The sequence below is a fragment of the Lagenorhynchus albirostris genome, chromosome 11 (genome assembly GCF_949774975.1).
Source record: "Lagenorhynchus albirostris chromosome 11, mLagAlb1.1, whole genome shotgun sequence".
In the NCBI taxonomy this organism is placed as follows: Eukaryota; Metazoa; Chordata; class Mammalia; order Artiodactyla; family Delphinidae; genus Lagenorhynchus; species Lagenorhynchus albirostris.
Genome location: NC_083105.1, coordinates 72,942,699 through 72,958,825, shown reverse-complemented (window position 1 = coordinate 72,958,825; position 16,127 = coordinate 72,942,699). Strand labels below are relative to the sequence as shown.

The 16,127-nt window shown below is 34.0% G+C and overlaps 1 protein-coding gene across 5 annotated transcripts in view; it reads right to left on the bottom strand.

The window, feature by feature from the left end:
- The window catches only part of KIF21A (kinesin family member 21A), a 159,147-nt gene that overhangs the window by 50,764 nt on the left and 92,256 nt on the right, over positions 1-16,127 (bottom strand). For 4 of the 5 annotated variants that reach the window (XM_060166545.1, XM_060166549.1, XM_060166546.1 and 1 more), the window contains exons 10-12: positions 16,023-16,086; positions 10,723-10,926; positions 1,113-1,203 (exon numbers count right to left, since the gene is read on the bottom strand). In XM_060166545.1, coding sequence (XP_060022528.1) covers positions 1,113-1,203; positions 10,723-10,926; positions 16,023-16,086 — 359 coding nt within the window. Of the gene's footprint in view, positions 1-1,112; positions 1,204-5,782; positions 5,822-10,722; positions 10,927-16,022; positions 16,087-16,127 lie in introns of all 5 variants that reach the window. The other variant, XM_060166544.1, reaches the window with a different exon arrangement.

Below are 16,127 nucleotides of genomic sequence, written 5' to 3'. Positions count from 1 at the left end.
TGTTGGTGGGAATATAAATTGATACAGCCACTATGGAGAACAGTATGGAGGTTCCTTAAAAAACTAAAACTAAAGCTACCACATGACCCAGCAATCCCACTCCTAGGCATCTTTCCGTAGAAGACCAAAATTTGAAAGGATGCATGCACCCCAATGTCCATTTCAGTGCTATTTACAATAGCCAGGACATGGAAACAACCATAGAGTGAAGTAAGTCAGAAGGAGAAAAACAAATATCGTATAATATCGCTTATATGTGGAATCTAGAAAAATGGTGCAGATGAACTTATTTGCAAAGCAGAAATAGTCACAGATGTAGAGAACAAACTTACGGTTACCACGGAGGAAAGGGGAGAGGTGGGACGAATTGGGAGATTGGGATTAACATATATACACTTACGTATAAAATAGATAACTAATGAGAACCTACTGTATAGCACAGGGAACTCTACTCAATGATCTATGTTGACCTAAATGGAAAGGAAATCTAAAAAAGAGTGGATGTATATGTATACATATAACTGATTCACTTTGCTGTACAGCAGAAACTAACACAACATTGTAAAGCAACTATACTCATTTAAAAAATAAACAATAAAAAACAAACAAAGAACCAGAATCAGAGTTAGAATTTTTCTTCCTCCCTTAATATTATGAAGTGTGCCTAGCCATATGACTTAATTTTGCCCCAGCTTCTATTATGGTGCTTTATATTTAATATGCACAATATAGTCTCAATGAATAAATACAAAAAAAAAAGAGACTGTGAGTATAAAGTACAAGAGCACAAAAATTTCACTTTTCATAAGTTAAAAATATCAATCCACAATTTTAAGGTTATTTTACAATAATTCTGTCTTAAATCAAAGAGTACTTCATCTCTCTTAGTATTCTATCATCCCATACACAATGCTTTCACAGTGCACAAGACTGTGAGTTGCTAATATTTAATAGCTCACATTTCTGAAGAAAAGAAGTCCTCAAGGACACAATTTAAAATGGATGTATGATAACCGATTCTCTTTTCTACATATAAGTTAGTAGAGTTATCAGCAACCAAGAACAACCTAATCCAGGGACTCAAAATTACAAGTTTATTCTCTCATACTTACAACTCCTAATTCATTGCTTTCTCTTTCTGAAATACCCTTTTCTTCTTTCTTCTCTTGGTCAGTGTCTGTATTATCCTCTTTACCAGCCACACTAAAAAAAAAAAAAAGAAGCAAAAGTGTATGATGCTAAAGTAGAGAGGAAAATTGTTCACTTTTTTCTCCCAGATTTTTAAAAACCATCAATTATTTTTGAAAACAAACTAGAAGAGTTCATCATTTAACTCAGCAAAGTTATCATGTCTGATGCTTCAGAGGAAAATTGAAACTGCCATTCAACTCATAGTACAGTGATTTATATCAATGGAGAAAATCTTATTTTCTAGAAACACTGAGGAATAGATTATACCCTGGAGCATGACACCTGATGAGACAGCTAAGAACTAGTCACCATAGCATTCAATCAACTAGAATGTAGGCAAATTAAATTTAATGGAAATAAAAAATATTTTTGTTTTCTCATCTAAATATATAAATTTTTCTCATCTTAATACAAAGATATAGAAACTGCATTTTTTATTAATGTCCTAATACATTTAAGAATAAATTTAAAGATCAGAATACATCTGCCCACAGTAAGTTTGTCTATACCGGCTGCATCCATCACAATGTTCAGGTCTCCCCTGGTAATAGAATAGTACAGGTTCTTTTCTCCTAGGTCATACCTGTAGCACAGGGCTATTTCTCATAATGTTCTCACAGAAATGGGTCTCTGCACATCAGAATTGTCTGAAGTTCTGCCTGACCCCTGATTGAATAGGAAATTCCAGGATCTGCCACAAGATTCACCATACAAATAAAAGCTTCCTCTTCAGGTATCAGTAAAGCAGCCCTAACTATTGATATATACTAATGTCACATAATGTTATAGCTAAACTAATTGCTTCAGCCCTAGTGGCCATGAGAAAAAGAAGACTCTATAGTGAGCAAAGTTTTTACATAGTTAAATCACTCTGACCCTTCAGGGTTTAGCAACCACCATCAATTATGCACAGAAGTTACACTTCTGTTCATTAGACTCCTACATTTTATCCTAAATAATATTAAGAAAGTGAATTTTAAATGAATTTACATATGAAAATTTTCTTCTTGTGCTATAGTTAACTTTTTAAATCATTAAGAATACTTGAATAAAGCAATATTATCCAAATAAAATTCTTCTAGAAAGAGCTTAAAATTTTTATCAGAATAACTTTATAACAGCTATCATTTCTTTCAGATATTCTGCTACATTAAATAATTGCCCTAATACATGGACTTATTTTTAGCTTCTAGGCTAAAAAATTAATCTCATTTAGGTGCTGGTATTATTATTAAACTCTAATGTTTAACTGTAGGTCCCAATTCTCAAAGACATTTTTGAACTCAGAACAAGATGAACACAAATACTTTTCCTTTGTAAGCACTTTTCAGAGTTCTTAATTTATGTTTATTTAGGTAGTTATTTCTGTAATTTCTGTCTTCCCCACTAGACTGTAAGCCTCATGAGGGAAGGGATCATGTCTGTTTGGCTCAGCATTACATGCCCAGTACCCAAGGGATGTGCATAATAAATGTGCATGAAGTATTTGCTAAATATATTAATCTCTATGATTGTGCATGAGCACCTCTGTTTGGAACCTCTGCCTATGTGTCTCACACACTAATTATGTTGGAGTAGAATAGTACAAATTGAAAGATGCATAAAGATGCATGGAAGACAGCATATCTCTAGAGTGAGAAGAAACTACCAGTAGGAATATCAATAAAATCCTCTTAACTGGAGAGGAATCAAGTAAACTATAACAAAGTTCCATGAGTTTGTTAAATCACTTGTTAGAGAAAAATGTTGAATATACTGAATGCCTATCTTACATCACTTGTATCATAATAGGACTGTTCATTTTCCATCATCATACATTTCAAGATGAAAATCTAGAAAGAAACTCCCCCTTCATCCAATCATCTGATTTAAAGGCCAGCACCATGTACTCAAGTAGTGCTATACTTGAGACAGGCCTAAGGCTTAAGACTAGGAAAGGAGCATGTGTTAGGAAAGATATCTCCCATCAGCATTTCTCATCCCCTCCCCTATGCAGTCTCCCTTCCTCACCTGCAACTCTTGCAGCATACAATTTTTGTTATTGTCAGTTCCTTCATTACTTCAAGCTCCAACACAAATTCCCTTTTATTCAGGTTTATAGCCATACAACCACCTTGTTTCAAATACTTGACCTAACACACCCTCCTACACCCTCCAAGTCACCAGAATCCAGCTTAACAAATGTTATTTTCACTTATATATGAAGTTAACTCATGTATTATAAGCTGTTTGTGCCAATTCTGATGCAGAAAAATCAGCAGTTGTTAACTTCATATTAATTTACCTTTATAAATCATGTAAGGCTTAAGCTTTTAAAGTACACAATTTGATACTTTATGATTATTGTACAGCAAACATTCAAGTTTTCTTCAATAAAGTGGGGAAATTTCATATCTAAAATAACTATCTAAGCAGCAATGAAAAATATGTAAGTTTGCACTTTACATAGAATCAGAATCTTGGAGCTGGAAGGAACACTAGTAATCAAGTAATTTAAACCCTTTGACATTTAACAAGCAATGTCAACATTTTTGTTGACAACCAAAAAAGAAACTGTGGCCTGGTGAAGCTTATCAACTCAAGGGGACTTAAAACCAGGTGTCATGACTTCAAAGCCAGTATTCTGGAATATTGCCTCAAAGTTCAGTTCACAGACAGAGAAGCATCAGCATCACCCAGGAGCTTGTCAGATACGTAGAATCTCAGGCTCCATGTCAGTCCTACTGAGTGAGAATCTTCATTTTATCAACACCCCAGGTTATCTATATGCACATTCATATTTAAGAAGCCCTGTCCTAGAACACCAAACAATTCCGCTTTTGTTATCTATTAGGCATCATATAAAAATTGGAGGCAAATGCTATTCATTAAGTATATTTAAAGGACTTAACTATTTTAAGGTGGGAAAATGTTTCCATTACACTACTTTAACTATGCATTTTATTTTGACCTTTCGAAAGAGAAAATTTTTCACATTTTAATGCTCTAATTTAATTCCAATGATAAACATAATGTCCTAAATATAACTAATTAGGTGAGTCCTAAGATGACCTACAGATAGAATTATATTTTAATTATAGAATTATATTTTAATTTAACTATATAATTAAAATATAATTCTACAATAAATTATAGAAACTTTAGAATACTATGTAATATGTAGGGTATAATTGTGGAATATAAATTATTAAATAACTTAAAGAAAATATAATTTACGGTTTCATCTATTTAAAGTAAGAGATTAGTTTAATTGTTGCACAGTAAAAGTTCTCAAGGCTTATTTTCTGTTTGGTTGGTTGGTTGGTTATTTTTGCGGTACACGGGCCTCTCACCGCTGCGGCAGAGGCCGCAGCGGAGCACAGGCTCAAGACACGCAGGCCCAGCGGCCACGGCTCACGGGCCCAGCCGCTCCGGGGCACGTGGGATCCTCCCGGACCGGGGCACGAACCCGCGCCCCCTGCATCAGCAGGCGGACTCCCAACCACTGCGCCACCTGGGAAGCCCCAAGGCTTATTTTTAGTAAGAAATAAAATTATAAAGTGGTGCTTCTGAAATAGTTAGTATTATTTTGAAACCAGTTTATTTTCTTAATTATTTTGATATTGTAATCATGAGACGTTTAGAAAAATCTATAAAGAGAAGTTCTAATAAGAAGTAAAATACTACTTGATACTTGGTTAAATAATCATAATATTGAATGAGTAAAATGCAAATTTTTATTATATTGGGAGTTCAGAAGCAGTGCTTCTAAATTTTGCTCAAATTTCAAATGGAAAAAAAAAGAGAAGATCCTGGGGTTTTTTTTTGTTTTTTGTTTTTTTGGCGGTACGCGGGCCTCACTACTGTGGCCTCCCCCGTTGCGGAGCACAGGCTCCGGACGTGCAGGCTCAGCGGCCATGGCTCCCCGGCCCAGCCGCTCCGCGGCATGTGGGATCTTCCCGGACCGGGGCACGAACCCGTGTCCCCTGCATCGGCAGGCGGACTCTCAACCACTGCGCCACCAGGGAAGCCCAAGAAGATCCTGTTTTTGATGCTGACTTCAGGTACATTTTAAAAGCAAAACTTGTTTTTCTAATTCCTCCTTAAATATGCCTTATAAATCTTATCTGTAGTAAGGCCACAGTTTCCTTTTACTTTGTTGCCATTTTAACGTTGTTTTCCTAACAAAGATTACACAAAATAAGGAAGAGATGAGAATGAACCCACCCATGACTTAGCATGTGCTGCAACAAAATGCGAATTCCCACCGAATTAATAATTCCCTGTCTGTTCACAAGTTTCCAAAAGGGATATTCTGAAAGTTAAAGGGTGGGGCTCTTGGGCCATTTTTAGCCATCAAAATTATGATAATCTATTCTAAATTCACATGAAATTCTTGAATTTTAATTCATATAACCACTGGCTTTTATTCTTAAAAAGTATTTTTTTATATTTTCAGTGTTTTTGTTAATTTTATAAAATCATCATTATTTTTAGGAGCACCAAGCTAATCTAGTCTGAAACAATCTATAATTCTACAGCATATATCCTTTTGAATGGCAACTAAGTATTTAAATGACATTTTAATAAAAAACCTGGGAAATATTCCAACCTTCTTTCTTCTCGATTGCTTTCCTCAAGTTTCTGTAGCCTTCAAAATCACGAGGCACAGTATTGGAAGGCCAAGCCAATGAAGGACAAACCAGACAGTAAAAAGCGAAAGTGATAAGAAGGTAAAAATGATACATGAGCTTGAAGACTTTAAAATAAATTTTAAAAGATATCATCAAAGGACAATACACAGTAAAAAGGCAATACATTTTGTATGAATAAAAAGTAAGAAAAACAAGCAGCATTATATCTAAGAAGAGTATATATAGACTATCAGTTGAAATTATTCAGCAGTAAAATGTACAGTCTCAATTTATAAAGTTGATAAACGGTAAGAGTATTTGGATGCCATTGCTTTTTTTAACCTGAAATGGATCAATTTTCTCAGATTCCAAAAAAAAAACCTACTTCCAATGATATCCTCTCTTCCTTGTAAACCTTTACAAAATACCTTTTTATGGCATCATTAAAAGAACTTCAAAAAGTAATGCCTTTATACCATAATATGAAAATACCATTAATACTACATACTAGGATACTAATTTTTAAACTTGTTTTCTATTTCAATATACTACATGTGAACATCACTAAATCTAAAAAAAATTCTATTTCAAAATTATACATGAAATGGTATTATGGTCAAATGAATATGACTGTTATGATATCAGTGGAAAACTGTAATTTTATTAACTGAAAATTAATATCACTGTACTAATTACTAGACTACCAAAAAGATATATCTAAGGCAAAGGTAGCAATAAAATGGGAAATGTAGTACATTCCATTAGTAAGATTATTTTTCAACCAGCAAAGTATGAGAAAAACTATAAATATGTATTTAAAAGCTTTGACATTTAAAGAATATTCAATACACAGAATTGGGAATCTTTACTCAGTGGAATGTACTGAATACCAGTATCTCTCATGTAGACAAAAAGATAGATGTGCTAGGCTCTAATTAAGCATATAGCAATCTTGATATAGTACACTTCTGCCTGAATTCCAAAAAAAAATATTTTTTCAGAATCATCAGTATTTTAAAATGAAGAGATTGAGTCTTAGTTATGAATTATTTCATCAAGGCAGTTCTCATTTTAATTTTATAACATGATTTTTATTTGCTGGCCTGTGATTGTTTTTCACAATCAACTTATATACTGCTATTGCAAGAAGAGACTAGCAATCTTTCTGAGAAAAAAATTCTGCAGAGTGATATTCACCAGAGATCAAAATGTCCAGTATAATGTCTAGAAAAGGGTAAGAAAAGCCATCGCCTAAGAAATCTCTGTGTTTCTAGAGTTTCAACCTGCCACCACTAAATACAAATATAATGCAGTCTGATGAATGAGTGAATTTTTTATAATGCAAGTCATTTAAAGCTAGATATTCAAAAATATGGGGATCAATGTATGAATGGTAAATTTTCTTTATCCATATACAGCAAAAAAAGTAAAAAAAAAAAAAGTCTAATCTAGGCTTATACTAAAAGTCTAAATTATACTAAAAGTCTAATCTAGGCTTATCATTATACTCATGATAATGAGCTATAATGACTCAAAGGATATGGTTCCCTAGCAAAAAACCCAAATTTTCTATTTTCAGCATGAAATTTTGTTTACCTTACACTAGAGAGCTATATTAAAACATATGGATAATGTGAGCTAATTAGATAAACTTTAGATGCCTTCCCAATTGTCTCTTTAAAAAATCACTACAATCAATAGTTCCAAATGACAGTAGAGGGGCAGAGATATAAACTAATAATCTGATACTTCTCCATAATTTAAAGGAGTTCAGTCTTTATTTCATTTAGTTCCATTTATAATACCTCTTCCACAGTTAAATGGGGGGGGGGATGACAAATCTTGCTAACCATTCTAACATTTGTGTAACTAAAGAAAATAGTCAATGTAGTCTATTCGATTATTCTTCCTTATTTTCTTACTACCTACACTTATGGATTATTTTACATCTCAACAGAAAATAAGCACAGGAAGGAGAGCCAACCTTTAAACCACACATCTTAGCAATTGGTTGTAGTTTAGATAAAGACTTTGACAAGAGGGTGAAAATTTCATGTAAAACAGGACTTATGGCATCCTCCTTGAACACAAATGTAGCTTCTGACATAAAAATGATACAGTTGTCACTCCACCAACCAACACTTAGTGTCAGAGGCCCTGAAGTCACTACAACCAAAGGCTAACAGCACAAAAACAAAGTAAATTAAAAAACATGGAGCTTCTAAAGAATTTGTGCATTCAGTGGGAGAAACAGAAGTAGCTATGAGAACTGGGACAGCTGAGCAAAGCTGAACCCAAAGGCCAAACCCCAGATAGGTTTTGGAAACTGTCAACCAAAAGGGGTAACAAAAATCTTCCCTACACTATTTAATTTTTTTTCTTAATGAGGTTACTGCCCAAATTTTCGATAGTTGGATTAATGCTTCCTCTTTCAAAATTACAAATATCCCTAGAGGAATTTTATTAGTTATAAGTCATTTCCACTGGAATGAGTTCCTTTCTCTAGTCAGATGGCTTTGTTTCCAACTTTGAATTTAAGGAGATGAGAGAAGAAAGTAGATGATTTTGAAACTGGGAGTGCTTCGGGCCAGGGAAGAATTACATGAGAACTGACCTCATAAGGGAGGAATGAATCAAGGTAGCATGGGGACACAGAAGGTCAGTAGGTAGGAATAAGAGAGAATGGCTAAGGCGGAAATTCATATTTTCCCCCAAAGGTTGGTCTACATTCATGGAAGGGAAACAAAGTTTCTTTCCCCTATTTTCCTTTTCCTATTCCCTTTTGAATTGCTCTTACCACACTATAGAATGAGTAAATATCATTTCATGTGAGTGAGTTGGGAAACCTGGACATTATGTACTTGTAACACTTTCTAGAGAAAAATTAGTTCCAAGTTCCAAACGATTTTAAATTGAACTTACTTATTATATATGCAAGGTTGAGGTAGAACCAAATTTTGCAATGTTCTCTTTGATAAATAAAATAAGTAAATATGAGGCATGTAATACAACTTAACCAGAATCAATATATCCAAACAGAAGCTACTCCCTCCAGAGTTCCTGTAGAAGACTAATCACTAACTTCAGTAAAGCTGCTGTCATTCTAAACACTTTATTATGTTTTGTTTCAACAACAACTCTTTATTATTTTTTGTTTCAACAACAACTCTTTATTATTTTTTGTTTCAACTTTAGCAAACCCTTTGGCTAAAATGAGAGCTTACCAATATTTTTAAGAAAGGAATTTACATTACATGCAGCTAAAAGTTATTGGTGATAAATGAAATGCTTTATCAAGCTGAGTAAAATAGAACTATTTATCAGTCAAAAACCTTACAACCCTGCATTGTCACAGAAATAACCTGCATCAGAGGTATAAATTTAGGGTACCTATGATCACTATAAAAATGTCAAAAGTGCCTAGGTTTCTATTGGGATCCCTATCTGTTTTTTATTATTCATACCCAAGAGGTGATTATGGTAACATCTCTAAATTTACCTCAAAAGGAAAGAGCAGAATCAGTTCATGACCTTAAGAAATATACCCTTGCTTATCCTTACTTATTATTCATGAACACAAACCACCTACACCATTAAAAACAAGTCATACCATTTCACATTTTGACCAACTACACAACTGAATTTTACAAATAAATGTTAAGTCATGTGCAGAAGTCTCATTTTCATTTCCACAGCATGTTGGGTCAAACCAGTTTTGATAATTCTGTGAACACTGTTACAGTTTTAATTGCCCTGCATAAGAACTAACCATTATATATTTCTTAATGCTGCCATAATCAGCCATCCATGAGCAACATCTTTTAAGACATTAGTATCTTAAGAATGCAATTTCAATTGCAATGCCTCCTAACCATAGATGTGCAACTCCTTGTTTTAATTATTCTAATCAGTCCTTTTTAACTCAAGGACAAACAGCAGAATTAATTTGGAGAGTTTAAACCTCTAATAACTTTGGTCAACTGACTATTCAAAGAAGAAATGCTTGGTTGTCAAAATAAATTTCTAAATAAACTGAGCAAAGCAGCAGCTAGACTAAATGTCAATAGTAATTCTAAAAAGTGCACCTCCATAACAAGCTATTTGACAAATAAGATATCTTTTCCCCCTTTGGAATATCTAGCCAAAAATGCTTAAAATTAATTTGACTGGCACGTTCAAAATATATTCTATGTAAGTAATTTGACTGCACCACAGAATCAATATGTAAACATGTAAACAATTTATGAGGTTTTAACCACTCATAGATTACAAGTGGTCATATTTTAATTTTCCTCCTCTTCTTTGCATCCAGTTGATTTCAGAGGGAGATATTACCAGGATGCAAGGAAAAGGAAGCCTAGAACAGTGGTGAAAAGCTGAGTAACTCATTGTTGGAAGAGTCAGAAAGCCTGAAATAACATAAATAACTTTCACATAATCAAATTAGAGCCCGCAGAAAATACTTAAGAGACCAAATGATATTAAATGACAGTCTGATGAATTAGTTTAGCCTTTAGTTAAACTAATCTAGACAGGAAGCAGAATATATCAATGAGACTATTTAATTGTATTAGAAAATGGAAAAAAAATGAAAATATTGAGTAATGGTAGAACAAGTTTTGCAGAAAAGATGAATGGAATGCAAAAGCAGCTATTTGAAAAGATAATAAAATAATTTCTAATAGTAATTTTACCTTATAGTCTAAATAAAATTCACTACCATATTATTATAAATAAATTAATTTTTTTACATACAAGTAGAGATAAATCTTTAAAAGTATATAATTATAATTGTCACTTATGTTAAATGACATTTTATTTATTAATATACTTATGAGACTATGTATACTCATTGCAATTGCAAATTAAAATAGCCTGAAAAGTAATTAGCAGTATAGCAGTGATTTTATAGCACTACCTTTTTTTCTTCTTCTTTTCTTTCCTTTTCAGCTTCTCTAAATCCTTCTTAGCTAGATCTATAATCTCAATGGTCTCTTTGTCTGAGGATACTATAGTAGGAGAGAAAGCTGATGATCCACTGAAGTACGGTGATCTTGCTGTGGCTCTTGTCAAGTTTTTTCGAAGGTTCTCATTCACTGCTTCACTTTCTAATAATTTTGCCCTAATGAATAAAAATACACTTAAGTTGGAAACATTTTATTATTGTGGTAAATAATACTTAACATAAAATTTACCTCCCTAACCATCTCTAAGTTCTACAGCAAAAAGTACACCCACACTGTTGTGCAACCATTGCCACCATCTACCTTCAGAACTTTTTCATCTTCTCCAATTAAAACTCTGTACCCATTAAACACTAACTCCTCATTCCCCTCTCCTCCCTAGCAACCACCATTCTACCTTCCATCTCTGCAAACTTGACAACTCTAAGAATAAACAGGGAACATTTTAAATGAGTTGTTTTGCAAGCTAAAAAGTTTCCCAAAATGTATTTCAACATTGCTACAAGGTATGGCTTTTTTAACATGTGTTCACAAACATTAGTGTTTAAGATATTTTTAAAATTTCCTGATCAAATAACTGTAAATTTGAAGTAACACTCTTAGTGCTCAAAAGTGCCAGTGATAATTAGATTACTAATTAGATAATTAGATTACTGGTCAATAGGCACTAGTTATCCTTGCTTTGTAAACTCATCTTTGAAACTTAAAATGTGCAAGCAGCATGGTTCCCTTCCTTCCTGTTCCTCATTCATCATGCTATAATAACATTTCCAAATCTTTGTAAGGAATAGTTTGCCAAACTTGCCTCTAACTGGCTGAAAGATATCTGGCTCCTGAATATGGCATGGGAAAAGATGAAATCTCCAAGGAAACCCGAGTTTCATAATTAAAAACATTCTTTTGTTTGCTCAAGCGGTCCTCATAATGACAGGAAAATAATGTATGTGCTGTCAGTAATAACACTGAATGATAAGATCCTAAAAGAGCCTGGATTCTTGAGACTACAAGGGATTCAGAGAGTCCTCTAGGCCAGTTCCTTTAGACCATTTGATCTAAACCATAAAAGAACACAATTATCTACTTCAGTATAATAAATTTCCCAGGTCAATTTGGCACAAGGGTGATTGAGACAAGGTTATAAGGAGAAAATACTACCCACTATCTCTGTCTCAAAACTACATTACTAAGCACTTTTGCCATATGTTCAAATGTTTCAGAGGAAGATGCTAGATTATTTGCAACTACTGAGCTCTAGAAGGCACAGTCAGCTGTGTTTTTACACTGCCTACCAAAATTATTCATGACACTGTTGAAATCAACTAGAGACAGAATATACACAAATCAGTGAATATGTTACAAATAAGTGTCCTATATATTCTTTAATGAAATTGTTTTACTTTATATTTGGTGTTGCAACAGTTACAATGTTTTAAAATGGTTAAATAGCTGTGTACAAACTTTTAAGTTAAATGATTTCAAAATTATTTTAAAGAAAATTCTGAATATAATGCTGTCATTTTTTAATAAGAGGACAACCTAAGTATAAAAACGCAGCTTAATGATAAAAACTCAGTAAAAATTTACACTTTTCTATATTTTCAATATCTAGCACAAAGCCTGGGTACATAATAATGAATGTTAATAATGAATGAAGGGGACTTCCCTGGTGGCACAGTGGTTAGGAATCTACCTGCCAATGCAGGGGACACGGGTTTGATCCCTGGTCCGGGAAGATCCCACATGCTGCGGAGCAACTAAGCCCATGAGCCACAACTACGGAGCCTGAGCTCTAGAGCCCGCACACCACAACTATTGAGGCTACATGCCACAACTACTGAAGCCCACGTGCCTAGAGCCCGTGCTCCACAGCAAGAGAAGCCACTGCAATGAGCAGCCCGCGCACCGCAATGAAGAGTAGCCTCGCTCGCCACAACTAGAGAAAATCCTGCGCGCAGCAACGAAAACCAAACGCAGCCAAAAATACAAATAACAAATAAATAAATTAATTTTTTTAAAAAGACCCTTTTAAAAAATGAATGAAAATATAAATTAGCTATCAATTAATGACCTGTTTTTAATTGGCTCATTTATATAATAATCAGACAATTTGTGTTTGATTATTACCTGATTTTAAAAATCTGCATTTGGTAGGGGCATATTTTTAATGCTTCTTCCGTCCTGGTGCTAATAAAGGCTGAAACCTTTAGGGCTCACCTCCAACTCCACCAACCCCACACTACATTAGTAGATCCTGCTTTTTGTATGGGCTGTAGAGATAACATCTCTCTCTTTGCCTCTCCTTCTCTTCCTACTCACCCAATCACACACTTGTTGCTGTCTGCATTTCATTTAATAGGAGACCAAGCAGTGAGGCATGAGGGGAAGTACACAGACTTCCTTGGGAAGGAATAAACTGAGGCTTGCATCTCAGCCTTTTCACTTACTGAATATCATCTCAGCTTTTTCACTCACAGAATCTCTAAATCCTTCATTAAATGGAGATGAAAATATATACTTCCCTAGGACGGTTATGAGGATGATGATACAATGAATTTAAAACTCACCTAATAATGTTTTTAACAAATAATAACTATTCTTATCAAAAAGTTGGAAACAATATAATTATTTAACAGTAGGGGATTAGATAAATAAATCAATTACAACCCATGAGACAGTACTCATGGAGCCATGCAAAAACCATGTTAGAAAAATATTTAATAACATTAAAAAATGATCCTAATATCTTGTCACATTTCAAAGAATAGATAGCAAAGCAATACATACACCCCGATACAAATTTTGCTAAAGTATGCATTGAAAAATTATTGAAGAGATACACCAAAATGTTAACATCAGTTCTTGGAATGGTGAGAATATGGGTGATTTTAACTTTTTAAAAACTTTCCTATATTTTCAGAAATTTCTACAAAAATTTTGAACTCCAGAAAACTAAGATTAATTATGACTATTATCATTTCACAACAAATAATGTGATGTGTAAATTTATTAAAAGGTAACTAGTATTATTTTATAATTAAAATGATAAGACTTAAAATATAAACATTCCCATGTAGCAATACATTTACATAATTTACATTAAGTTTAAGTAGCTGTGAATGAATGTCTTCCTAAGAGAAAGTATTGATTAAAATATGGATTGGAGTAGAATTTTGTAGATGAAACAGAATGTGAGAACTTGGACCTAAATAATAATATGTTAGACCTTTACAGTATTTTTCAATTTAATAATTTTTACATCCTGTTCTTTTATTTGAGCCCCATAATAACTCTTTGAGACTAGCAGGTTATTACCTCATTCTTACAGATAAACACTAAAGATCAAAGAGTTAGGTAATTTGCCCAAGGTCATATACTTAATAAACAGAAGCTTAAAAATTTCAATGCAGGTAATTCAATTTAAATTCAAAGATCATTTATGTTTATCTCATATGTAAATTATTTTTATATTATAAATTACAGTCCCGAGATCTGAGAAGACTACACTTTATGAATGGGACAAACTGAATAAAAGAGCCAAAAAGCTATTAACCTATACCACGAAAGATTTGATCACTGACTGAACTCAAAGCCTAAGAGTCATCATTGTTCTCTAGATGGCTTAAAGAATAGTCTTAACTCAAGAACTTGAAGAAGAAAGATATTAGATGCTCCTTTTAGCTACTAGAAGGAATGGAAATGATTCAGTCAGTTTTCTAGGAAATAATGACACTAGTCAAGCCATTCACCAAATAATGAGATCAAGCTTAGATATGGTCTTAGAATACATGATGGAAGAGAGGAAATCAAGCCCAAGAACCAGAGTATGGAATCAGCCTTAACAATTGACCAGTGCCAAGAAAATAAAAAAAGATAAAAAGAAGCAGACTAGGAGCAGGAAAAGAATCTTTAGGAACTAAAAGACAGAGATATTAGTTTTGTCTGAAGGAATGGTAAAGATGGGGTCTACAGAGTCAGGAAACACAGGAGACTGGTCAGAGGACAAGTTTTTGGCAGTAGGCAGGAAAGAGCACTGCCAACACAAGATGGAAACTGCAAGTCCAGTTTGGCAGCTGACCAGAACTACAACCTAAGGTCCCAAAGGTCTCCATCAAAAAGGTAAAGTTTGGAAATATATAAACAGAATAAAAGTAATAGTTATTTGAGTAACTTTATCTATTGCTACATCAGATGTTTTCTCACTGGTTTTTATTTTTTGAAGCTTTTAAGGGACCTGGTGTGCCTTACGGAGGCAGAAACAGTAGAAACACTACTCATCTCTGTTTAAGAATCTCTAGAATAACCAGAGGAAGAGAGAGGGAAATAGAACACAAATACAAGACAGAGAATTGTTAGGGTAGCTGTGAAAGATAATCTCTCACTTGGTTATTTTCTGCAAATGGATAACAAAAGTGAGATCTGAGCTATTTAGGTGCTCCCAATGGAGCTGACTGTAGTTCTACTTAAAGAGAAAGCAGCTCAGCCATCAGGGCAAACCATGGAACCTGAAAATATTATAGAAATGATTAGTGTCCTTGATCTTCTTTCTGACCCCAATTCTTCCAGTCTGTGCTCAGTGGTCCCCTCCACATTCCCACACCTGGCATGGGTGTTCTATTTACTGATTTCTGTCATTCCATTTACTACATGTGACTATTTATGTAAGTTGACCCACCTAGACTGTGAACTCTTTGTTTATGTCATACTTGTTCAGTCCATGGCATGATGCTTGGCATACTGTGAGTATTTGCAATATGTGTGTGAAATGTGGGTGATGAATGAGCCTTTGTATATACCACAGAGGCAGGCAAATTTGTAGGGATGCAATGACTCACACATATAGAATAGCTGAAGAAGTATAAGGGAACAGGAGTAATGGGAGATTTTAAAAATTAGAGATGACTTATTGATGTTGACCATTCCCAAATGGTGGGTGAAGAGGCACAGGGAGGTAACTTCATCTACACCAATTATGCCTGTTGTTATATGAGGTTAGGTAAGCTTCCAATTAAGGGTATAACAACAAGAGCAGGAGGATAATCCAGGAAGATAATGTGGGAAGAGGAAAGTAGTTTGTGACGTTATGTTCCCATATGTTCCGTTATAGGCAAGTACCTATTCCCCTAAAGTTAACCTGACCAAAGGGCTGAAATATCACTGTGAATAGTTACTACAAAATAAGCCCAAAAAATAGCAATAACACTTCACTGCAAAACCCAAAATACGTGCATTATATATTACAGAACGTGAACTGTACCTGAGATCTTCAATTTCTTTAATATAATTGTGAATCATATTACTAATCTCCTCATTCCCTTCACCTGCAGGATAAAATAAGGAAAGGGGGAGAGGGATAAATTGG